At 42.3% G+C, this 25,851-nt stretch overlaps 2 protein-coding genes across 7 annotated transcripts; one reads left to right on the top strand and one right to left on the bottom strand.

The window, feature by feature from the left end:
• The first annotated feature begins 1,758 nt into the window (after positions 1 to 1,758).
• Positions 1,759 to 6,379, top strand: f9a (coagulation factor IXa). Its single transcript, XM_028416383.1, has 8 exons — positions 1,759 to 1,919; positions 2,111 to 2,298; positions 2,389 to 2,413; positions 2,491 to 2,604; positions 4,151 to 4,285; positions 4,358 to 4,668; positions 4,760 to 4,883; positions 5,019 to 6,379. Exons 1-8 carry the CDS (start codon positions 1,814 to 1,816, stop codon positions 5,606 to 5,608), a joined length of 1,593 nt encoding a protein of 530 aa, XP_028272184.1. The 5' UTR covers positions 1,759 to 1,813; the 3' UTR covers positions 5,609 to 6,379.
• On the bottom strand, positions 6,368 to 25,851 carry mcf2a (MCF.2 cell line derived transforming sequence a). 6 transcript variants are annotated; one of them, XM_028416379.1, is made up of 31 exons: positions 25,704 to 25,851; positions 24,368 to 24,738; positions 20,858 to 20,926; positions 20,521 to 20,635; positions 20,151 to 20,241; positions 18,816 to 18,935; positions 18,317 to 18,433; positions 17,923 to 18,072; positions 17,709 to 17,842; positions 17,487 to 17,601; positions 17,246 to 17,365; positions 16,970 to 17,161; positions 16,700 to 16,891; positions 16,440 to 16,611; positions 15,150 to 15,226; positions 14,411 to 14,496; positions 14,214 to 14,280; positions 14,021 to 14,136; positions 13,659 to 13,728; positions 13,483 to 13,575; positions 13,295 to 13,387; positions 13,047 to 13,172; positions 12,730 to 12,951; positions 12,236 to 12,328; positions 11,349 to 11,427; positions 11,125 to 11,188; positions 9,443 to 9,543; positions 8,940 to 9,052; positions 8,534 to 8,646; positions 8,262 to 8,362; positions 6,368 to 8,165 (listed from the first exon to the last, which is right to left on the bottom strand). In XM_028416379.1, the coding sequence occupies exons 2-31, from the start codon at positions 24,468 to 24,470 to the stop codon at positions 8,125 to 8,127; spliced, it is 3,345 nt and encodes a 1,114-aa protein (XP_028272180.1). In that variant the 5' UTR covers positions 24,471 to 24,738; positions 25,704 to 25,851; the 3' UTR covers positions 6,368 to 8,124. The 6 variants fall into 6 exon arrangements, 5 of the variants coding, with proteins under 5 accessions (XP_028272180.1, XP_028272179.1, XP_028272181.1 ...); XM_028416378.1 differs by lacking the exon at positions 25,704 to 25,851 and having other exon boundaries at positions 24,368 to 25,068; XM_028416380.1 differs by lacking the exon at positions 25,704 to 25,851 and having other exon boundaries at positions 17,727 to 17,842; positions 24,368 to 25,068.

The raw sequence follows: 25,851 nt of genomic DNA, 5'->3' as shown, positions 1-25,851 counted from the left end.
CCCTGTAGTGACTAATCTAATTGGAGCTGACACAGACTCCCTAGCCGTGCGCTGCTGCCAAGGAGTGAGAGAAGACAGATATGTCAGAGAGATCTTCATAAATCAATAGTCAGTCACAGACAATTTTACTTCCTTCGGTCCATTCATGCATTTGTGCCTTCCATCTAGATCGGTCTAAGAGGCCTGCTCCTCTCACAAGTCATCACCTCACTTTTAACAGCGAAGAGCATTATTTCAACTCCACCCTGCACATACTTTAGTGCAGTCAGGCAATGGTCTGTATCCACTCTGCTATTAAACAAAGCAGAGAGACAATGTGCTAGGTATGTCAAGCCTGCCGACTCTCCACGAGGCTCAGCAACAGGCGCACATTTAGAAAGATGACTTGATGAGTGCGGTGCACGGTCTGCATGCAGTGATGTTTAGAACTGAAGTTGGCATTAGAACAGCCACTCCAGTCTGGAATAATATCTACTTTACTCTGACATCCATCCCCGGGTGCAGAAGACAGAAAAGCTTTTGTATTGAGCAGACAGTGTTAATTACTCAAGTATGAATAATTCAGCCTATGAACGATTAAATGAAATATAAATGCCCCGAGTCAATAGCTGCCAACACTCGAGAAGACTTCAGTGTCCCAGTGGGGGGATTCCAGAACCAGTGATAGGTTGCATTTTATATGAGAGTTAAATCTTCTGCTGGCTTGCTGAATCAGCAGCCCGGACTACTGATGGCATCATTGTCACAAGCATTGATTGGTCATATTGAAAGATTTATGATTAGGTCTGAGGAATGATGGTAAGATAAAAAAGTTAGTATATAATTTACAGACACAGGATAAACCACGTTGAATAAATTCTCCACTAAGTTTGGATAGTACAATTCACCATGACAACTGGTAAAAACACACACACACACACACACACACACACACACACGTTTTGCATTCATTGAAATCTGTAAATTTGACAAGTTATTAAATGGCATTCAAATTATCTTCATTCAAAAAATATTATGACATCATTGGATTTATGATTGATGTATCGCTGTTAATGTGTATAAAGTTTTATATATCACACCTCACGGACAAACTGTTAAATATCAGTTAAACGTTTATAATATAATACTCACATTGGCACCAGTATGTTTTGCCTCAGCACTGCTCATTGTGTCAGCTCCAGGCTTTTCCTCTCTGTAGCAATCAGACATACAGTAATGGAAAACATGATGCCATCACCACTCCCTCTGTCTTGTACTGAGGCGCCATCTTGTGGTGTAAAGCTCAAAGTACATTTTATTCTCTCAGACTAAAAGGGCACATACAGTAGTCCAAACAGAAGGCAGAGTGAAGATAAGATGATTTATTGTCATTTAATTATTGAGAAAAAAGGTGCCTATTCACACAATATAGGATTTAAATGTTGTTGTTACAGGTAAAGACAGGCACAAGTGTTAAATTCTGTGTTGTTTCTTCTCCTAGCTCTAAATGTGGGCAATAACTTATTCTTATGCTGTCTGTAAATAACAGTATTTGCAGAGTAAAATACACACGTAAAAGTATCAGCCAGATAAGTCTGAGCTGGAAATCAGACTTTCAGTGAACTTGTTGTTTTCTAAGCTTCTAAATCTAAAAGTTTGTCATGTTCTAACTGATTTACAAATCAACATATTCATAGAGGAAAACCCCAGGCTCTCTTTCTGTGTGTGTGTGCAGCCGGATGTTGACAGACACTAGTTTTTCCCAGACAGAACAAACACACAACACACAACATACAACTAACTGTCTGCAAACAGAGATTTGTACTTTGGAGTGATGGTCCAGTGTGTGTCTGTCAGGATGTCACAGAAGATTAGAATGGCTCTAGTTCCTCTGTTTCTGCTGTCTTTGCTGCTTTTGGACTCACAGCTGGGCTCTGCAGGTATTATAAAATGTTGTGTGATGCTCATAAATAATTTGTCTCTGACTTGCAGTTTATTTCGGTGGCACAACCTTTATTGTTTGTGTTAGTGTTGTTGGAAGTATATGTGATAGGTGGAGGATTCTCTGCTTTATTTGATATTTAACTGTTGTCTAAACACACACTCCATATCTTGTCTCTTGTCTCTGAAGCTCCGGCTCCAGCTGCAGGCCCGGTGTTTGTCTCCAGTCAGACAGCCGACAGCATTCTGAGGAGACACAAACGTCATAACACTGGTTTGTTTGAGGAGCTGCTGCAGGGCAACTTGGAGAGAGAGTGCATGGAGGAGGTGTGTGACCTGGAAGAGGCGAGAGAGACCTTTGAGAACGATGAAAAAACAGTGAGCATTTATGTATTTTGCCATCATTATTTAAGTTTGTGTGTTTGTTTCTGCTTGTGGCACTTATCTGTGACTTCACTCTGTTTTTAGATGGAGTTCTGGGCAGGATATATAGGTAAGAGTTATTGTTTGATCTCTGTCCGTTTTACTTAAATTGCTGTGAGTAACAGTCTTATGTTTGGATTTGCTCAGACGGCAATCAGTGTAAGTCCAGCCCGTGTCTGAATCGTGGGACATGTGAAGACCAAATTGGAAACTACATCTGCATATGTGGATCTGGCTTCACTGGCAGGAACTGTGAGATTGGTAAGTGAGCATCTTTAGGCTGGAATGATTCTGGCGAATGATGTCAGTCCTGATTAGATAACAGTCTCTAAGGACAAAAAGTCCTTTTTACCTCTTGTTCCTAAATTACATCAGTGACTCCTGTCAGACTGAGACAGACTGGTTTTAGCTTCCTAAATTAGATTGTTTGTTTTTGATATTCTAAAAACAGCAGCTGTTTCCTCTCAGTGAAGGATGACTGCACCTAGTAGAGTAAAACGTGACTCTGAAGGTTAGATTGTGAAGGCTCAAAAGAACATGATATTCCTGAAACAGGTTTTGGGCTTTCTGTCCAAACAATGAGAAATTAAATCCACAGCCCTCGTTCTGAAAATGTTAGAGAGAAGAAAATACTGTGCTTCACAGCACAGTCTGAATACAATTTTAAGTATGTAATAGATGTTTTAATCACTGCTTCCTGAATCAACTGGTTGTGACCTCATGGGATACAGATGTAATGTAGGCGTGTCTCTGCAAGATCTTTTTTTTTTTTTTTTTAACAAATCAGGAAGTAAACATCAGGATTTCTTCTTCCATAGACTGCGATTTTTAATCCTGTCAGGAGTCACAATAAATGTGACAGTCCTATTGATGTTGGCCAAAATGCAACAACATGTTCAACGTCCTCATTTGTGTAAAAAATAAATATATCGTGAGACCAAATTAAAACAGAATACACAGGTCACAACTTTAACCACTGGAGGTTTGATAATGGGATTAATAGTGACCATACATTAGCATCTGCTAGTTGTGATCAAATAGTTAATATGTGACTGTAATCAGAGTTGAGGAGTAACAGATTACAGCAGCAAGTGAGACATTTCTGTAATGGTCTCAGTGATAGAAATGCATTAAACTTTGAACCACAACTCTGTGACCTTCCTAACTCTAACCCTAAACCTAGCTAGGGTTTGACAGAAACATCACTACTATTAAAATAAATTCCAAGATTTGGTTCCTTGGGGTCAGGAACTGACATAACTACACAATTATAGCCATATATAAATATACCTGATCACAGATCGCAGATGCTACGTTTTGGTCTCTACCATCTAATTTATACTGTCTTCCATAGTGTTGCTTTAAGGGATGTGCATACTCGCGTTGACAATTCTTAATTAGAGTTATATATTTTTTTATTTTGTGTAGCTATCTATCCACCATAAATAAGCATGTAAACATTATCTGAGAAAACATGAAGAGGAATATTTTGTACCAAAAAGACTGCAGCTCTGGTGGAGCCCCACTTGATGTAACTCCAACATCTGAAGCCTCATTTTAGCTTTAGATTAATTTTTAAACACTTGTATGCACAGAATGTGGAATGTGCATTTTGTCCTGATAACTTAAGCACATTTGGAAGATGAAAGTAAACAGGGAGAGTGGTTGCAGCAAAGTTTCAGAGATCATACTGGCACATTATAAGGCTATTAAGATATCTAGAATTAACAGGTAGCATAGTAAACACTGTGAAGCAGGTGTGTGACTTTGTTCATTTATCCCAACTATATACTATGTTTTTATTCAGTCGTCGCAAAAAGCTGTGACGTGAACAACGGAGATTGTATGCACTTCTGTAACTCACTGGGAACCTCTGGAGCAAAATGCTCCTGTGCGAATGGATACAGACTGATGCAGGATGGGCTCAACTGTGAAGCAGAAGGTAACATTAATAAATAACTGCTAATAATTGAGACTTTGAATTTCACAGCTTCTCCGTTTCTCACACCTCCAGTTAAGTTCCCGTGTGGCAGGAGTACACTGACGGAAGTAAGCTCTGTAAAAATGAGGTCTTTGTTCCACCCTGAGAATGAAAGCCTGCACAACACCACCACCACCATCACCACGACTACATCCCCTCCTTCAACTCCAGCCAGCACCACAGAGCCACCCCTGTCAACAACGGACTCTGTAAGACGACAATCTAGAAAGAAACTGCCGCTGTGGGTGTACAGCGACACTGAGGCCCCCTCTGAGGAGCCATTGAGACCTTACAAACGCATCGTTGGAGGTGAGGCGGTTGCTCCAGGAGAGATCCCGTGGCAGGTATGTATGTATGTATGTATGTGGACTTGATTGTTAAATGATTGCATAAGGGAAAAGAAGCAGGTGTTCCATTTCTCCCTTTTTTATTCAGGTCGCCTTGATAGCACGTCCCAGCAGTCATTTATTCTGTGGGGGTTCCATCCTAAGTGAACGATGGATTATCACTGCTGCTCACTGCCTGGTGGAGGCACATGGCTCCTTCTTTGTCAGAGTGGGTAAGAGTCTCAGAGGACACAAGTGTAAAATAAAGTAAATTACTGTCAATCAAAGCAGAAACAGCTAACTTTTGTAGTTGTAGTTCAGGGGTGCGGTGATGCTAGCGTCTTGTAACTTGATGTTTTTGACCACAGGGGAGAATAACATCTATATCAACGAACACACAGAGCAGGACTATGAGGTGCAGGAGGAGCACATACACCCGCTCTATAACGCCACTGTAAGCCTATACAACCACGACATCGCCCTGCTGTACGTCAAAAGCTCCATCACGTTCTCCACAACAGTGCGGCCCATCTGTGTGGGGCCCAAGGCTTTCACTGAGGCCTTAGTGAAGGAATCCTCCCCAGCTACTGTCAGCGGCTGGGGCCGAACACGCTTCCTTGGATCCACTGCCAACGCGCTGCAGAAAGTGGAGGTTCCCTTCACAGACCGGACGGCCTGTAAGCACAGCAGCAGTTCCAGGATCACCTCTTACATGTTTTGTGCAGGATACTATAATGAGGCCAGAGACGCTTGTCAAGGTGACAGTGGAGGTCCTCACGCCAACAGGATTCATGACACCTGGTTCCTGACGGGCATCGTAAGCTGGGGGGAGGAGTGTGCAAAAGAAGGGAAGTATGGCGTGTACACCCGGGTGTCTCTTTATTACCGCTGGATAAACTATGTTATGGGATTAACGAAACGCAGGCTTGCATTTGATGTGGAAGAGCCAGACCCTTAAATCCAAAGATTATAGAAGAAAATACACACATACTGCATGTTAAAAACAATACTACACAAATGGAGGGTTTAAATCAACAAGCAATGACCTGAGTGCATGACTGAATCATTTCACCATACAAATTAAGCATAAAAACCGAAAGTGCATCACTGCGGGCAGCTGTGGAAGAATTGATCATTTATCTAATCTATCAGATTATTAACAGTGATAGCGCAGCATTTTACTGTTGTAGCTGCAGTGGTGGAGCTACTTTGAACTAATCACACTTTGATATTTGATCACGTCAACAAATGCTGTCTACAACTACTCACAGACATCTGAAATGTAAGAGTAACCACACACACCAATGTTTGTAACACATCAGAGGGCAAAAAGCACTGCTGTAATCTCTAACGATGTGTTGTATTTTAAGATTGTTTTGTCATCCATTCTGTCAAATCTTCATCTTAAAAAAGATGTAACATTGAGATGAAAGTGCAACATTTCTCTCTGATATGTAGTGGAAGTACAAAGAGGCATAAATCACACTCAAGCGCAGAGCTTAGCAAACTTAGTGTTTTACAGAAGAAAGTGACAAAAACAAAACTTGCAAAAGCAGAAAAGTCTGCATCACTTTATTATTACATAAGCTGACTTCCACTGAATCCAAAATGCAGAAACAATAGATGAAATCAGTGTGTATGAAAAAGCCTTGATGTAGTTTTCAGTCAAAACAAAATTATATGTTAAAACAACAACAATTAAAAAAAAAGCAATTATTGCAATAAATAACATGTTTTCTTTGGATTATTTTTTTTACAGAATTTTAAAGCTGTACAAAAAGAAGCCAGTGTAGAGCAGCTCAGCGTTCAGTTGTCATGCAGTTTCATCAAAAAGTAATGTTCAGCAACAAGCTTACTGGACGCTACTTGGCTCGTCACGATACATAATATTTCAAGCAGTTTATTTGTTTCCCGTCTTGGAAAATCTGTGCAAATTTTGCAGCATTTTGGATTGATTTTTTTTTTCTTAGATGCAAAAGTGAAAACTAAAGTGGGTGTTGCATTAGAGTGAAGTGTAGCTAGTGTAAATATATGAAGATGTAATTTCATTTGGGACAACACAGACACCTCACAATGTGAAGGAACAACATGACAGCAAAAATAAATAAATTAACAACATAGGAAATATGTGATGCGCGGCAGCCGCCGCTGCTTTCTGCCCTCATTTCCATATCAAACGCAATGTATCAAAGGCTGCCCTCCGACCGGGGCCTCGATTTGATGTGGTAAATTCATATAGGTCTGCAATCAATATTTAATTAAGTATTCAGCACAGAGGCTATATTTCATGTTGGCTGTATGAGCCCTTTTAATGGGGAACCCGAGATTAACTGAGCTGTAAATCTAAGGAGGAATGACTCACGCGGCGTAATCTTCCTTTTCGTGTTTCTTCCTCCCTTTTTTCTGACAAGTCAGGTCCCAGAAGATCCTGAGGAAAATGACTGTATTTTGCGCTCTTGAGGCACGCGCCTCCCATTTGTCTAGCGGGCACACACAGAGGAATACTCCGCCATCGATCTTCATCATGTTCTTCTGTGTCTTACATTACCGGCACTGACGTTTCAACTGCCACCTGCATGCAGGGAGTTTCTCTCCCCTGCTACCATAACACATCATTCATTCAAGAACAAACAAAGGGGAGAGGACTGGAGGGGGGATCCACTAAGAGAGGTAAAGCAGCAAGCAAAGGACACATTCAAACTGAATGTGGATTGAAGTTTCTGTTGTTCTTCCACCTTATTAAAGTGCCTGAATAATTGTGAGGTCAGTTCAAAGCAAGAAAAGAGTATCTGATTTTGCAAACAGTACATATAAGAAGAGAGCAGGAATAAAAAAGGCATTATGGCATGGCACATTTTGGCATTTTAACTCTCAGACTGTACACAAAAACTGGGCTTTAAGGAATGAAATGTAAGAAAACACAACTCTATGGAAAACTACACAAAGATGAAACACAGTAAATGTTAAAAATGATGCTATATTATGTACAACAGTCTCTGTTTTAGGCAAATCCTGGGTTGAACACACGCACTCACTCATACACTCAGAGCTACTGTAACCTCAAGTACTCAAAAGTCCACAAATTGTGAAATGACCCACAAACTCACATCCTGACCACATGTGTTGCAGAAGGAGCGCCAGCGAGATTCATCGGAGAAAAAAAAACAGGGAAGACCAGACAGGATCCAGGGAGAGGCTGTAGATTGTCCAAGCTCCTGTGCCTTTGTGCTGGTGCCTTCACACACCTTCACTATCAGAAAACAGTTTCAGGAGATCATCAGTCAAAGCCATGGAAGACAATCAGGTCTGTTTACCCCACACAGTTTCCTTTTTGATGGCTGAACTGTGCTGAAGAAAGCAGGCGGCACAGGGGAGGGAGGAGTGGGCGGCTGATCAGTGCATCAGTTATGAGACGGCTATGGCTCAGTCTGTTCAAACGCCACAGGTAAAGATTCACATTCTGTGCTTTCTTCTCTAGGGGGAGCTGAGCTTCCTCACCCTCAGGTTCCCTGGGTCTACAAGAACAGACATTTGAAGAAAAAAATCTAATTTAGAAAACACAATGACTCAGCATTGATCTGATATGGAATGGCGTGTGTTTTCTTCAGCACCTAGTCTGGAGGAGTGTTCCCGGCTGCTGTCTCCTAAAATCAGCTGCAGGCTGGCAGCTGCTATGAAGCCCTCCTGACGCCGACTCAGATTTCTCACAAGCCTTTCCAGGGCAGAAAGGATGAAGGTACTCAGGTTTAGCAACATATTTACAGCATGTTATACCTCATACACACATCACTTTTAATCCACAGCACCTGTTCTCAGTTTTGCTGACCTCTCCTCCAGGCTGAATGAGGGATTTATGGAACATCACAAGTGGCTGAAAACTCACCAGCGCCCCCTGTTGTCTTCACATTGTAACTGGATGACGTCTCCACATTTGATGATGATACTGTCTGGTCCGTTTTGGAGACAGTCAGCCAAAGCCCTGTACCTGCCTGGGGACTAACACAGGTAGTACTGTCATGCACTGAATAATAAATATTAACTAATTTATTCACCAGCTTTACAAACAGCACTGAACAGCACTTTGGAGACGAGCTATAGTTTCCCAGCTGGGAGTAAAATCTTTAATGATCAGTCAGATGGGGTTCTTTTAAAAACTCTCACCACCAATGATAAAGACCTCTGTTTCACTACATTTATGATGGGTAAAAACACCACTATATAATGTAATATGTATGTAATATGTATATTATTTTAGCTGCCTTATTATGATTTCTTAAAATCTCTCTCACCAGTTGCACCAAAACCTCCTCCTCCGTGTCAGATGGGTGGAAGGCGTCCCGACCTCCAGGCCACTCCTCCAGACCCTCGCAGATGTCTACCGAGTGATGAGCTCCGGGCCAACCTGTGGCACAGACATGACTCTGGTAAAGATACTCCTAAACATATTCTTCTAAAGCACTTTACTCTGTAGAGGCACTATGTAGATACTTAGTAACTATGTGGACATTTTTAACAACCCCTTTGTCACTTACTGGGAAAATAACAAGGAGGTAGAATCAAACACTAATCTCAGTAGCTTTTTCCCCCAAATTCCTCGATGTACCTGGTTCTTCAGGTCAAAGTACACCTGAACGGCTGAAGCGGGACAAGTCAAATATCTACATTAGTTTATGATTAAAAAGAAAATGAGTGTGCAAAGCAGGGGTGATTTGCATAAACTCCAAATTTTCAGTGGTAGTTACTAAGTATCTACTTGATTATAGCATAAATGCTTGGGGATGAGCTTACTCACTCCTGCGGTTGTGCTGGTGTTTTGGGGAGTGTGGCTGGTGGTCTGGACTGCTCCTCCCTGACTCAGTGTCCTCTGAGCTCACTGATGCTCTGTGCTGCTTGCTGTGAAAACAACACAAAACAATACACATTACTAAATGAGGTACAGAGACAGGCAGACATACTCAGGACCTCAGCCATATAATCTGGGGTCAGCTTCCTAACACAGAGACAGTAAAACTGGCCCCAGATCATTGTCATTAACAACACAGCAGGCAGCAGCCAAACAGCACACAACACATAGCAGCCATTTGCAAGCCTCTGTCCACACAAGGAGGTGAATCTTACAGCCACACTGACACAAGCTGTGTCCCAACTGAAGGGCTGCATCCCTTGAAGGACCTGGTCTGCAGAGGTCTGTCCTCTGTTCAGACGAGTCTTTCAACACCCCAACGGTTGTTAAATGAGATTTGTTTAGTCTGTGGAAGACTTCCTGCTTTTTGTGATGTGCTGCTCCTACCTTCATGTTTACATTTAATCGTTTATGTTTTAGCTGTTGGAGTTAAGTTTGTGGAAAATGCTGTAAAAATGATCCAACCATTGCCAGCGGGCAATGAATCCTGGGACATGTTGGACCACGAAGAATCCACCTGATGCATTCTTTGTTACCAGAAAAGAAAGGAGGCTTTTGTTGTCTGCAATTCAACGAGTCTTCAAAAATGGGACAGCCTTGTGGTGCCACGATGATGCAATCAGTCTACAAATGCATCCTTTGAAGGATGAAGCCCCTCAGTTAGGACGCAGCTGCAGTGTGCACCCACACAGTTCAACCCAAAGGGAAGATCTGGTCTCGATTAATTAAGATCTAAATATACTGATTATTTTCATTTTATTATGAGATGCTGAGTTAGAATGTTTCTAAAAAGATTTTTTTTTCAGATCTCAAAAAACGAGCCCCATCTTAAAAAGCAGCTGTCATGAAGAAAATTAGGAAAATTCATGGAATGAAACTGAAACTCTCCTCTTGTTTGCTGTATGCACTACATGCAAAATAACAAATCTGAGATGCAGAGATAGGAACAGGTGTTTTGATGTCATGAAGGAGCCACTGGCTTCTGAACACAGCGTGACGGTGTAGGGATCAGTTATGGACCAGAATGGACGATCAGTATGCAAACACATGGGGACCAAAAACCCCAGGCTGGGCCATATGGGTCATGCCATGGTGAGGTGAGCCAGGCTGAGTTTACCACTGAGCGTTATGGCAGGTCAGTGGCGCTGGGGGCAGTGGCAGTGGCGAGGGCGGGGCCGTTGCCGGGGGCTTCGGGGACGGGGGCTCTGGGATCGCAGGCACAGAAAGACATCAGCTGACAGCGAGACAAAGTCCAGCCCCGGGAGACAGCCCCCGGGGACCCTTCTGGACGGCCGCATGCCCCTGCAGGTATGGGACGGAGGTGTGGGGATTGGCAACTAGACAGCAGTGAACAGAGTGGGGCCTGTGCCCATTGTCACACACTGCCATACATAAAGCCTTCAGGGCAAAGTGAAATGATCAGATGTGAAACTCTGCAAAGCTGTAGCGCTGTAACTGCGTGTGTGTGTTTTGTATAGGTCTGTGTGTGTCTGTATGTTTGTGCAACTACAGCCTACAGTCATGCTTTCAACAGTCTGCAGTGCCGCAAATATTGAAGCGTAGGCACTGACCTCTCAGAGAGTGATGGAGAAGGCTGCATGTGTTCAACCATTTGGCCATGTTGGTATGCCTCATCTGTGAGAAAAAAAGGGAAAACAGATTTCAGTTTTGCATGTATACGCTCATTCATTTTTATTTTTTTTTTGGAAACAGCAACTCTAAACAGAAAGCTGAACAACCAATCACATCTCATGCTCTCTGAATTTTTGCACATATTAAAAAAAAAATCACTGACCTCTGAGCAACTTCTGCTGGTTAGTCAGAATTCGACGAAGCTCATTGAGCCAGGCCATCTTCACTTCCAGTGTAGGTGCCTAAGAGGTGACAGGAACAGGACACATCAGTGATCATTTTTTATCTAACTGGCAGTAAATTATTTGTAAAGAAATCCTTATTTGAATCACCGTGTAACAAAACATTAATTTATGGTGTATATAATGAATCTGTTAAGTAACACGGGCCACTAAATGCAGAAATTGCAGCCCACTCAATACACATTATTGTCCAATAGTGTATAAAAAAGTTGCTGCCTCTTCAACATTAAAATACAAAAGGCCTTCCCTAGTGTGAGTTTGGTTTGTCAATTCTGGGCCGCCATAGAATCTTGACCTGTATCAAGTGTTCTTTCCAAGAAAACAGAATAATTCACAGTTAAATGTCTCCTTGAATTTGGCACCTTTAAATGTCAGCACATTGACCAAATATATCCAATTTATTGTGACTGATCACCAACAAAAAAAATATTCACAATTGGGAATATGATGTTTAATTTTTGTTGTTGTTTGTTTTTTTTAAAAAAAACAGCTGTTTAGGGAGACGGTATAAAGAGGGACCATCAAAGCTCCCCAAGGTGAGGCCAAAACATCTTGATTGCCCCCTGGTGGCCACATGCAATAATGGTCATAAACCCTGCTTCAGCCATGTTAGTGGCTAGGACACAGACCTAACTAAAAACTAAACCTACTCCTCACATACTTTTTTCCAAAGATGGTTTATGTTATCTTGTTAGTCACACTAAGCTTTCTTCTGATCAGTCATATTATTGTAGCTCTTGTGAAAAATCTTTTATTTAGTTAGTCAGACACCTGAAAATTCTATCTTCAGCTTTTTGAGGCTCCTTACCTGAACCACGTACACTTCCTCCCTGCCACTGTACCAGATTTCAAACTTCTTCACATCTCCCTTGACGTTTTCTGTGATTCCCACAGCAGTCATCTGCCAAGACACAGTGTTAGGATGAGCAACACATCATAAATCACAGTTGCATCATGTAACACATCTGTCCTGTCATAACACTCATGCACACACACACCTCTGCCGCGTGGCTGCTTCCTTCCCACATCCTCAATAATAAATCAAGAGCTGCAGCAGTTGGTGTGACACCAGCTGTGACACACATCAACACGCACAACAAAAGAAGTGCTACAGGAATATACATCAGTGACTAGCTGGGCAGCTTGTGTTGAAAGACAACAACACTGACACCACTTTCAAGTCTGTGTCTTCATTAGTAAATCATGCTATGGTATGTATCTAAGTATAAATACTTCACTTCTCCTCTCTGTATTTCACAGCTAACCTTATTAACATATTACTGTGTGAACAAACATACCAACCTTGAGACAGTGCTTGAAGCTGTAGGATGGCGTCTTGTCGCAGCCGTCTCCGTGCTCCTCCCGCCGCTTACATAAAAGCAGAGCTCTCTCATACAAGAAGAGGTGTCTCTGCATTGGCTTGAAGCGAGCCAGCTCCTTCATACGTGTGGGACCTTTCTTATGGCTGATCCACACACTGAAGGAGCCCTGCATCAGCACACGGCCCAGTTCACATAGGTCACCCTGCACATCAGGAAAAAAAGAAGTGACTAATGTGACCCGTCCCAAAATTAACTGAAGTTTAGAAGTTGAGCTGCTGTCAAACAGATTGAGTTCACCTCATATCCTGTGATGGCTATCTGATGCATGGAGTCATTGACTGATTTGAGAAGGTCCAGCATGGCTGTCAGTGCCCCCTGCAGCTCAGAGGCATCCTCACAGTCTGTATTGTATTTTAACAGCTCCTGAAAATACATACACACATAAAGGCAATAAGGTATTAAAAATACTGTTGGATTTGATTGTTGGTTTGCTGACACAGAGCTGAAATACAGGATATAAAATTAAAAAAAAAAAACTTTCTAACTTTAAGCAGCAGCTGGTATTTGGTGAGGCGTTGGACGGGTTTCAGCAAGTAGGAATCCAGGCCCAGTTTGTGCTCCAGCTTTTTTTGACACTCCTTCAAAAGAGAAAACACCAGAATTAATGTCTGGAAGCAATATCCAAATGTTTACAGAATCAGACTACTGTCAGAGCCGAAGGTGGAAAACTGACCTGAAAGAATCCACAGTCTGAGAACTGTCTCCACAGCGCCTCAGAGCGCGGCTTATTCTGACAGTAGCATTCATACATTTGAAAACTTTCTTTCTGGGGAAACAGGAACGGAGAAATGTGTTCTAAAAAAAGCAAACATACCCAAAATAACAACACAACATAAACATTCATCTCACCCGCTTCAGAAAACATGCTCCCACACCTTCAGGAGTCTCCAGGCATCCTTCCAGGTCCTGAAGGAAAACCCTGGATTCACAGAAAGGACAAGGAATTTGATCCTAAGAGACAAGAGTGACTGAAAAAGCAGAGTTGCTATCTTCAGAGCAGCTGCGAGCGATGAAGGAGAAATCAAAGCATCAAAAATAACACTAAAAATAACATTAGAAGAAGTTTCTCTGAAACACTGAGGCCACATTGTCAAACTGTTTACAGCAGTTTGACTGTGTAAAGCTGAAAAGCCATACAGTTTACAGCCACTACAGTCTATTTCTGTACTATTAAACAGGTTTATCTGTGATGAGAGTCTTTAATCACTTGCCTGCTGTGAAAATTGTAGATCTCAGGCATGTTTCCAAAGAGAATGTCTCTCTTACTGCGAAGTATTGGTGGCAGAAGTCCCGACAGAGCTGAGTTGTCCATCTCAGCCCTGTAACCCTTTACAGAAAGTGGGAGTGTTTCTAACTACCATACAATACACACAGATGGTAAAAGTTACAGGTGTGTTTTCATACCAGTAACACTGACAGCAGCTCTTCCACATAGATTCTTTCTGTCTCTATGAGTTCCCTCATCACATGACTGCAACGCAAACACAAGCAGAGGGAGAGAGCCAGAGGCATCATTAGCAATGAATAAAGAGAATCACAAAGTAAACATCAAGAGCAGTATTGAGGACAGACAGATGGGTGGACGGGTGCCTCCTCCTCACCGCTTCAGCAGATCTGGGTTGTCATCTCCATCCAGACTGTAGGAAACACAGCTCCGGTTCTCCTGGTAGTCGTGAATCACCTCAATCTAAACACACACACAACAAAGACAGACAATGACACATTACATGTGGATTTAGTGAAAAAGTTCATATTACTGATCAGACTTATTTGACCAAAGAGGAAACATTAGATGAGAAAATGGGTTTAATTAAGGCTTATCTGTTAATTTCTTGGATTCTAAAACTTCCCAGGATTCAAAATCTGGTTTTCACAGGATCCAATGATGTCACTGACTTTACTTGAAATCAGCTGCTTGCTTGTATTGCAAACAACCTGATTGGCTACTTCAAATAGTCACCTACTGTACACAACTAAAGAAATTCTCCAGAAACACTCTAAGGCTGTCACTATATGCAAGAAAACACAGCCTCAGGGGACCATCCAGAAACAGTGAAGAGCATCTGGTGGTGCATTTATACAAACTGTTTTCTGAAGTAAACAGAAACAGAATCCTTATGCTGCTCTTGGATACCTAATGACCTGGGTATCTTCAAAATTCAAAACTGGAAAAGAGAAGCAAGTCCAGCACCACCAAAACAACTCAGACAGAAGACTTCAATGTTTTACTTGACTTCAGTTACCATCAGCACCCTCATCAATAACATGTGTCAGATTTACTACTTTACTGACTTTAACATTTGTTCATTTTGGTGGTTTGGTACTTCTTTTTAAACTTACTTTTCTAGGGTTGGGGCTCTTCCTTGAGGCTCTCTTTCCTGGCAGAGAAAGGTCGAACGTGAACTTCAAACCATCACCTGTGAAAACCAAATTAGCAGCTCATCAAAGAGGAAGAGAGAAATTCAAACACAGTCTTTCCATGTGCTTTGAGGAGCTGTACTCATGAGAGAACTAATTTAAGTGCCCACACTAAATCAAACAGAATTATTTTCTATGACCCTGTGCAGAAAAGCCCTGAAGGGATTTGTTTGCCCTGCCTTTGACCTTTTTTGATTGCTCAGTAATTTAAAAAATATATAAATCAGTCATGATGGACATTTTAGGTAATGGCTAGTAATAAGTTGTTTCCTCTAGAGGTGAAGCCTGGACCCAGTATGTACAGATCTGAAGGAATGTTTGGCAGGGCTGTCAGTGTCTTTTTGATCCTGGCTGCTGATCCTTTACATGTTCAATGGTGTTGTCGTGCCTTTGCATCCATGTGCCATGTTACATTCGTCAGTGGTGTGTATGTGGATGCAAATATGTGTACCAGATCCGATCAATCAAAGCTAACCACTTCTCCCTTTATCTCCTTCCTTAAATGGCTGATGTATCAAAGCAGCCTTGAAAAGGGTTCAAACTCACTGTCATGTTGCAATCATTAATACATCAGATTATCAAAAAGACAGGAATGGACATAGAAAACATCTTATTAGTACATTCAATGTGATGAAGACACATTTAAACAACAAAAAGATTGCACTCTCATGAGATAAAACATTCTGTATTAATTGGGTTCTGCTGTACATGTTTGGCTTTGTGCAGCCACTCCTGGGACACAGAGGAAGATGAAACATTCTTTAATGTATATGAACTACATATGGTTCTATAGCAGCTACTAGTGAATAGTGAAGTCAGGTATTTCCCCACTGACTGATTAGAACTTCTTTCTTGTTCTAGCTCATTTGTAACGGCAACATTCTAACCACAGGGGCCATTCAGAAGAAGCTCACTGCTATACAGTGAGACCCTGTGATGTGTTAATTTAACCAGGGTGCCTAAAGGGAAGATGCAAAGGGAAAGCTGGATTTGTGCCATCCCATAACAGCTGGGAGTAGACCCCATACTGGGCAGGGAAGACAAAGGAGGGTTGGTTGGGAATTGTGCTATATATATATGCTTCAAATCTATGCAGCTGACTGAAGACAAGTGCTGTTTCATCTACTGTACAAGTGCGCATCAATGAGGAGACAAATTCAACAGTTTCTTGTGTGGAGATAAAACTGAAAACTGTGTGTGTGTGTGTTGTACCATGCTTTGGGGAGAAGAGTGGGGACTTGGAGCGTGGTGGGTTTTCATTCCTGGGGGCCACCAGCTGAACCGGTCGTATATGTTTATCTGCCAGCTTTCTGAGGCAGGCTTGTCGGTTCTGGATCATCTGCTGTACGGCTGCATGCTTGTCAAAAGTTTTCTCAATCTGGGCCTAAAAGGAATATGTTTTATGTTCAGGCTACAAAATGGCAAATCAAATAGTGGTGGAATTGTTTTTCTATGTGTGCAAGTGAGCTGACCTGAAGCTGAGTCGTGATGACAGCCTCATACTCAATAGCCAAAATGTCAACTCCTGAGCTCAGCATAGACGGCGCCCCCTCCAGGAACCTCTCAATGTCCCTCAAAGCAGCCTGAGCGCCCTCCTTAGACTGAAACTTGTCCACCAGCTGATTGGCCAACAGATAAGCTCCATCATCACACCATGTTTGGGCCTAAAGGTAATGAGAGCATGCGTGTAATATGAAAGAGAATACATACATTTGCAAATGAATGTACACATATATCACTACCTGCCCAAGACAAAGCAACAGCTGGTGTGTTTGCAGAAGAACAGAGTGTTTGGTCTTGAGAGCAGCAGCGAGTGTGTCACAGTGGTGGCGAAGCTCATTGCAGCGCTGCATAATGAGAGCCATGGCATAGTGATGACCGGCCGATAGCTGGTGTCCGTGAAGGATTATGATCTGGGCTCGAGCCATCACTTCCTAAATGGAGACAGAAGAGACATTTTATTGTTTGTTTACTGTAGAACGGTCATGATGTGCAGATTTTTTTTTGCAAACACTGACATGTGCATTAGATTCCAGGCTGTCCAGCCTTTTCAGAGCCTGTTCTGTTTGAGCCAGAGTGTTCACAGATATGGACAGTTCCCTCTCCTGAGTCATGAGATGCTCCAGACATAACTCCATCTAAACAGAACAGATACATAAAGCCAACCAGCTAGCTCAGAGTGGGCCACATTAACAATTACATGACCTAATATTATATTAAAATGGACAAAAACACACTCTTTGAAGATGAAATCCTCACCTCCTGAAAGCTCTGCTCATATCTGAGCAGCTGCAGGTACTGATGAAGTTTCAGATGATGCTTCTCAAAGAAGCCATCGAAGGCTGACTCCATGTCTCTGAGCTGAGCAAGAAGCCTTAAAAACAGAAGAACTGCTGTAAGTTTTTTGTTAATATTACAGATTTACATTTTGACATTTTGAGTGTAAGCTTTACATTGTTTACAACTAGTCTAATAAATTACAGGGAAGAGTCTTTCCACCTCTGTACCGTCTCCCAATCCAGCTTCACGTCCCACTGGGAGTCATCCTCCATCCCAGTGGTCTCCAGGTTGGAGAGAAGACGACGACCCTCCCTCGACACCGACCTGATTGCATCCTAAGACACAAAGGACCAATCTCCATCATAAAAATCAGATAACTATCTATGTGGTAATGTGATAACATTAGAAATCTAACCTTGAGTTTTTTGTACTTGTCAGAGTGAGACTCCAGAAGACATTCGATGGCTTTGGCCTCATCGGACAGCTCTGTCTCCGCCAGCTCGGTGCCAAAGCCCTGTAGCATCTGTGCAATGTCTTTCACTGTAACAGCAAAGCTTTCAATAGCCTGGAGTGGAAGCAAAAGCACACAAAATCACAGAAAGACTGTAACACTGTGCACTGTGCAAAGACTGTAGCAAAAATCTTGAGGGGTAAAAAGAGGGCAACAAGTGGCTCACTGTTTGCATGAATTTTTTATTTAACTGTTTTATAAAAATTAAAAACCTCTGGTGCAGTCATAGAGAGTAAGAGAAAAATACAGGGATAAGGATGAAGAGTGATCGAGTTTAAGGTGTTTCAGAATCTCTTACTGTCCGTAAGACGATCCAGTCACTGTGACAGTAATCCAATGTGCCTCCAAACTCTGATGTGAGCTGGTTCTCATCAATGTAGTGCAGCAGGTCTGTGACAGAGCTCAGCATCACCACCTACAGGTGCAGACAAAATCTGAGAGCTCACACAGAACACAACACACATCATTACCTGTTTCTGAAAGCTATAACTGATGAATAGCAGATGTGCCATATTGGAGGAGGCTCGATCAAAGTATAAGTAAATATACATACAACACAGGATAAAAGCTCTTGAAAATAATATGGCATGTACAAGACAAACATGCTTTGTAGCACTGATAAACATGCTTGGATAACCAGCTGTGTGTGTAATGTTTATTTTCAAAGTTAAATGTGTACTTTCAGCCATGTTCACCACAGAACATTTGACTTATGGAGCTCTGGGCTTTAAATGAGAACGAGGTGTACCTTGTTGGGATGTGAGACATGTTTGGTAACTGAGGAGGAGCTGCCTTACTGGCATCTTGAGCATGAAGTCCTCCTGGCTGAAACGGAAGCCAATGTCTGTAACAGTGCGGTGGAAGAAGCTGGTGGGTCGGAGCACCAGGACCAGGTGGAGGTTCCCAGGAAAAGAGGCCTTGATGAAGAGATTTAGTGTCACAATGATGATGCAACTGAGGCCTAACTCCAGTATGCATACAATGCAGACACAGGAAGATATATACAGTGAGAGAGAAAAAGCATCATGTCTCAGCCAGTCTGTCACTCACACTGTCAGCTTTAATGGATTCAGTCGCTTCTGTTTATGAGATGCTGCAGTTGATCTTTCATGTTCTTTAAGGTCATGGTCTAAGACATATGTCTCTATTGATAAATAGAGCTCTGTCACAGCCTATAAACCAACCTCCACCAAGTAAGGAAGTTAAATCTGTTCTGATGACGTCATATTTCATTATCAGTATTTAAACATTTTCATCATGCAGGCAGAAGTGGGGCAAAAACAAAACAAAAAACACAGCTCTGCAGCAGGATGTATGAACATCACACTGCCTTCTGCTCTATGCAGCCATGCTATTGTTTTGTATTTGCGTGTGACGCAACTTCTGACATCGATTTCTCCTGACTCTGATCATCACCCATGCTTCCATTTTTAACCGAAACATGCATCAGTCTGAAAACAGCGCGTTTCCTTCCAGGCTCACACAATCCCATGACGAAGCACTAATCAGTGCGCTCTGCGGCGCAGCGCAGCGCCAGCCGGTGCCACTGTCTGCCGCATTCACCCTGCCCGCCCAAAAACTTCCCCCTAAACTCTTCGCACAATGCGTAAAACCAGCGCACAGCTCATTACCGGGCTCCTCCGGATCTTCGGCACTCCTCGCCGGTAAAAGCAATCAGCCATGGTGTTTGAAGCCATCTCGGTGTAATTAAAGTTCCCTCCCGACCAAATAAAAAAATAAACCGGTGCCAAACAGAGGTACGCAGCAGCTCCCTCCGGCTGCCGGACCACAGCCGCAGCGCTGCTGCTGCTGCTGCCTCTCAGGCGCAGGGAGGCAGCGCTCACTGCAATGTTTCCCCTCCCGCCTTCCTCCGCCTCCTCCTCTTCCTCAGCACCCCGCGTCATCACACAGATTTTTTGCTTACTCATATATTTGCAGTAATACTCAACAGAGGATCCATCACATGACTTTGAACTATAATAAGAAAGTACATCAAACCGGGGGAAACGGTTACTCGCAGAAATGGATGCCTTTCAGCACCATGGACAGAAACTCATAAATAAAACAGCAGCAGCTCCACAGCAGCAATGATGAACAGCTTGTCCTATAAACAGTCCTTAGATTTCACTTACTGCTATCCTGGCAAGTGCAGTTTTAATAGAGGCCCATGTATCCAGTCTTCGGTCTAGAATGATGATAAATTTGACTCCAGGCTGCCTTGTTCTGAAAACAAAAACACACATTTTAAAAAAATATATATAATTCTGTGCAGTTTTACGGCTTTTAGTCACAGACATCTGGCTTAATCATGCCTATTATAATTCTGTACAGTTCTGAAAGGGAGGAAGCCTAATCACAGAATGAGGTTTGGACACAGAGGACGTGAGCGGGACATTTGACCCTGAGCTGTGCCAGCTGTGCTCAGAATACAATCACTGAGCTTTTGGTGCACTGCAGAGAGGCAGAGCCACAGACAGAGAGTGACTGAGAGAGAGGACGCACCGTGGGATAAGAGTGAGGTACGTAAAGACTTTGGCTAAGGCTTCCTCTGGAATGTCACTGAATGCCGAGCATTCTGGGAGGGTGATGATGACACTGGAGTCTTCCCCTCGCCCCCCTAAGACAAAAAAATAAATAAAAACGTGAGCAACCACTATAAACAAAAATGCATGTTATCCTTTTCACCTCACTCCTCTGATGATCCACTACTAATGGGTAATGGGTTGCTTATGTTTGTTATTTTTACAGTTTTTTTACAATATCAGAAGCACAATGAAAACATTAGGATATACATTAAGACACTAAACTCTTATGAAATTATCAAATAAAAAGGCCTCACCTGACAGGTAGGCCACCTGTTTCTCTATATATCCTCCCACCTCCTTCAAGCTCACTGGGACAGTCACCTCTGGAAGACAACACACAAAACCATAACACCTAGCTAAGGATTGATGGAAAGAGCACAACAACCAGACACTACAATTAAACCTTTAATGGGTGCAGAACTCAAATGTGGATGTTTAATTTTTTGTTATACTGCCTGAAATTTTTACCTAATGTAATTAACTAATAAAAATATTTATTTGCAGCTTTTTTTAAAATAAAAATGTTGGTAGTATGTAAAATCTACTCTTTTAATCTTTTATGTAAAATTAAATTAGGTAAATTTTTAAAAAGCAGTAACCTGCACAAAAATACTTTCTCTAACTGAAAGCCATTGTCTTTATCTGATGCAGTAACATCATGAAAATACTTACTGTATGTATAGCAACATCCGAATCAATGTTGGAGTAAAGTTAAGGGTGCCTACATCTAATGCATAGTGCCATTAGGGTTCCAGTCTGAGCTTCTAATACATGCTGTCTGCTGTCAGTCAGTGTTGTTTAGAAGAGGCGTAGACACAGTGTGTCCACTGACGCACAGGAAGTGAACAACAGAAGGCAGACACGCAGACCTGCACATTCTCTTTTAAAACTTAGAAACAAAAAGGACATTTTGCAAGCAGTATGCATACTATCAGCTTTTTAATGCAACAAATTAAACGGGACGAAAATTTGTTGACAACTTTTCTCATCTATTATGCATAAAGACATTACAAATTAACCAGGCCAGAGAGATAGAAAATAAGGAGTCAGAACAAAAATGAAATGAGAAAAGGCTTGAGGACAGAGCAGGAAGAGCAGAGGAGGTGTTCTTTTCCATGAGTGGACTGGTGCAGTAATAGTGTCCATCAGGCTGTCAGGGAGCAGGTAATGAGCTCTGCTGGCACCTGCTGAATATTTGATGTGTGTCTGTAACAGAGAGGAGTCGAGCCAGAGCAGGACCAATGGCTGGACGCTACTCATACTGATGCAGGATAAAGTTACTGTCACACTCCAATAGTTATATAATCATATAAACCTGCAGTCACGAGACATTCAGGAGGATTGGACAGGTAAGGTAAAGATGACTGTGTCAGCTAAAAGGATGTAGAACAGATTATAGTTATATCTTTAAGAAGTTTGATGCCAACTAACTCCACAAGCCAAAAGTGCACACACACACACACACACTGCGGACCTCTGCTTGATCAAAGGAAGCTTGTGCTGCAGTGTGTTTAATAAACCTGCCAGTTTGTGAAAACACTGTCCACCCCCCTCACCCTGCTGAACCACTGATGCATTTAAGGACACAGTAGTAGTTTGTCAATTATGTTTTATATCTGTGACTGTGGATCACTCAAAGAAGCCTAAACAACACATTTAAAGGTAAGCTAAGTAAATTAAATCCTTGTGTTTTTCTTGGATTACTTTCAGAAAATGCTGCAGTTCTCTCTTTTGCCTCATGACATCTCCAGGTCACATAGAGGAGAGTGTGCACACACACACATACACACACACGCGCCAAAGTTAAATAATCAGTCTGCCCTTCTATTCTTACACACAGGGGGGAAGAAAGAACAATGTTTACCAGTGTGCAATGGAAACAGAGATCTGCTGCCAGTCAACATATCCAGACTCAGACCAATCCTTTCAGTCTGCGCACAAAGCTGAAGGCAGGGAGCTTATCTCTGTTGTCCAAACACAGATAACCATCTACACAGATTTCACTTCATGCAGCCCTTATATAAAGCTTTTACCCTCACTGTACTTCCTCATGTTTTATTTTTTTACAATAAATCACAGGTGGCTTCATCAGGATTTTTGGGAAGAAATGTTAAATATGTATTAAAATATTATAAAACTGACATAGTAAATGAGAGGCTGGTTTCTGTGTAGAGTGCACATGGATGGTGTATTTTTTCGATATCCAAAAAGCAGGCACATGTAATCCCGTGCAGAGCAAGAAATCCCCTCTTACACATACAAACATGTTCACAGTACACACAGGCCCCAGCCTCACACTGCTTTTAGGTCATGAGATATTTTGCTAAATGAAGCTTTAAATACTAAGGGGATTAGACCAGTGGGTGGCTGCTTTCTGCTCACTGGGATACATGCAACCTTGATTGGTTTTAGGCCAGAAAGGACATGAATTTTGAACTCTGAATAATAGCACAGCGAGGCTTTGATGAGGCAGAGCTGTGACTAGTTTACATTTATATTTACTTTCAGATTTGTAGAGTGATTATACATTATATGTAGTCTTTATATAAGCTGTAGATGCAGAAAAATATTGAATTTTCTGTACAAAGGACTGTTAGCTTTTCTGTTAGATATTTTACTTCATGGTGTCAATAATATTTTACAAATGTAGCTCTGCTCTGAGACTTTCTGACACATTTGACTTATATTTCCGGGGATAGTACGACAAAACAGTGTTATTTTAGGTGTTGCCCAACAACGTAGTCATGCGGTTCAGGGTCATGAGGGTTGGGAAAATGTACTTTGAAACCCTCACGTTCTTGAAAGGACTCAGACAAGGCTAACACAGTTATGGGTCGGTTAATTGGAGCAGGTGAGAGTCAGATTTGGATTCTGCTAGTGTGTGTGTCACAACATTAGATTTGTAAAGAAAACACATACATCTGAGCATGTATGGTCACCACTGCATCCTGTGTAAGCAGATTATGAAAAGCAGAGCGCAAGGTTCACATTTCACACAAGGGGGAGAAAAAGGAAATCTATTCCTTCTATTTATGCGTATAAATAGAAGCTCGGCATGGCCTTTTCTCTAATGTCTCTGTTACCTTAACACATAAGACCAGGAACAGTGAACCCATGGGGGATGTAAAGAGGCAACAACCCATCAATTAAGAAAAACCCAAGGCTGCCAAGATCCCAAAGTAATGGCATTATCCTCTGGAGGATGCTGCTCTGTTCACTTAAGGTCCTATTTCTGTCCATCATCTTTTTTTTTCCAGTGTTTAGGACTAAACATGGCCGTTAAAATGTCATAAACAGTGTGATATATCTGACACCAACTCTGACAGTTATTAGCTACATACAACATAACCCAAAAAAACCAACATCCAGTGTTTTTGCCTGCTTTTTGCTTCCATCACAGTCTGCAGACACCAAAGCTAAAAATCATCACTATGGATAAATATCTATCCATCTGTGATGTCTTAAAATAGCTGACATACCTAATCCCTGCCATAGCACACAGTTGCAGACTAAAGCTGCAGGAACTGGCACATCAATAACACTGACAACCTATAAGATACTGTAGAGGGTGCACTTTTCCAGTAACATCCTGTAATGTAATGGCTTACCGAAGTTACAAATCAGACTAAATGGACCTGTGCTACAGCAGATTTCAGACTGTGAAGAGTGATGTGAGATATAGTAACAGGGAGCAGTTTCAGAGCTGATACAGGATGATGTTTAAAAGCCTGAGTGTGGCTACTATAAGTAAAATGTGTACTCACGCTGCAGAGTGCTCTCAAGCTGAGAGCCAGCCTGCAGAAGGCAGTGGTAGCTCTCCATCTCCTCCTTGGGTTCTCTCTCCTCCTGCAGCGAGGCTGGGCCCATTCCCTTCGTCTCTGACACTGGATCCGGCTGAGAGAAACTGACGCTGTCGTGGGACGAACAGACAGCAGTCCAGGCCTCACATCCTCCTCAGAGTGCTATCGTCCTCCATAGTGGCACAGGCTAGGAGCTACAGTAGCTGTAACTTGTGCCCACCTGACTCTGCGGGTCCCAAAGATCCAGATGGGACAGTTCCCTGAGGAGGCTGCTGCTGCTGCTGGCTCTTCCTGACCTTGAGCTGCATAGAGCGCCTGCACACTGAGCAGCACAGCTACAACAGAGTAAACAGAAAACTGTATTTTGCCGTCACGTTGTGAAGTGTTTTCCCCTCCTCTTCATCCACACCAGTGCCGACAGCCTGTCCGGCTCTCAGCAGCAGTCAGCTACTTCAAAACAAACAGGGCTCCATCTGGCCACTGCTGTCTGTCTCTCTTTCTCCTCCCCTCCCTCACTGAGCTTCAGTGCGTCAGCTCTGCACTGTGCAGAGCTCCACAGTCTGCTCCTGACACACAGCCAACTCCCTCCCAACTTTTCCTCTCACTTCACACTCCTTCAAGCTGCTTTCAGCTTTCTATGCCCTCAATATAAGGCTGACTGTACAACAGTAAGCTGAACTGTTAGGCTGTCTGGCAGCCATGTTAATCTCCCTTCTGTCTCCAGCTTTACTACAATAAAGATGCACAGCAGAGAATAGATCTATTGTAAAAAAAAAAAAAAGAAGAAAATCTACCACACCCTCTGCCAACAAGTTTGACCCATGTGAAGCACAGCCTTTAATACACAACAATCACATTCAAACTGTAGGAACAAATATGAAAGAGCGTCATTGTGTACACACTGTCACACAGAGCCCTTCTCAACTCTGCTCCCCACTGCTCAGCCCACAACTGCTCTGAGTGGATCATTAACACTGTAGAGTGGAGAAAATGTGTGTATGTTCATGTATATATAAGTCAAGTCAAGTCAAGTCAGCTTTATTGTCAACTCTGCTATATGTGCTGAACATACAGAGAATCGAAATTGCGTTACTCTTCACTCCGCAACATATAACATGCAACTAAAAACTAAAGATAAATATAAAGTGTAAAAAAATGTACCTACAATGAGGCACACACAAAATACAAGGCACATAATGAAGGCACAATGCAGTAAGAGTGCAAAAGATGTATAGTGCAAGTCAGTGCAGTTGGCATAATATAATATAAATATAATATAAATATAAATGTCCTGACTCACAGCACTTGATGTTTTCTTGATGCAGGGCCACACATGAAGCAGTAGGAGAGCAGCAGCACGCCTTTCCTGATACGCAGCCACTCAGCTGATCCAGCTTAGCCTCTCAGCCATCTCATTACTGCACAGCATCTGCTTCATGTGGTCAAAC

The sequence above is a fragment of the Parambassis ranga genome, chromosome 10 (assembly GCF_900634625.1).
Source record: "Parambassis ranga chromosome 10, fParRan2.1, whole genome shotgun sequence".
NCBI classification, from domain to species: domain Eukaryota; kingdom Metazoa; phylum Chordata; class Actinopteri; family Ambassidae; genus Parambassis; species Parambassis ranga.
Note: the sequence above shows the minus strand (reverse complement) of the source record. Positions and strands in the feature narration are given on the sequence as shown.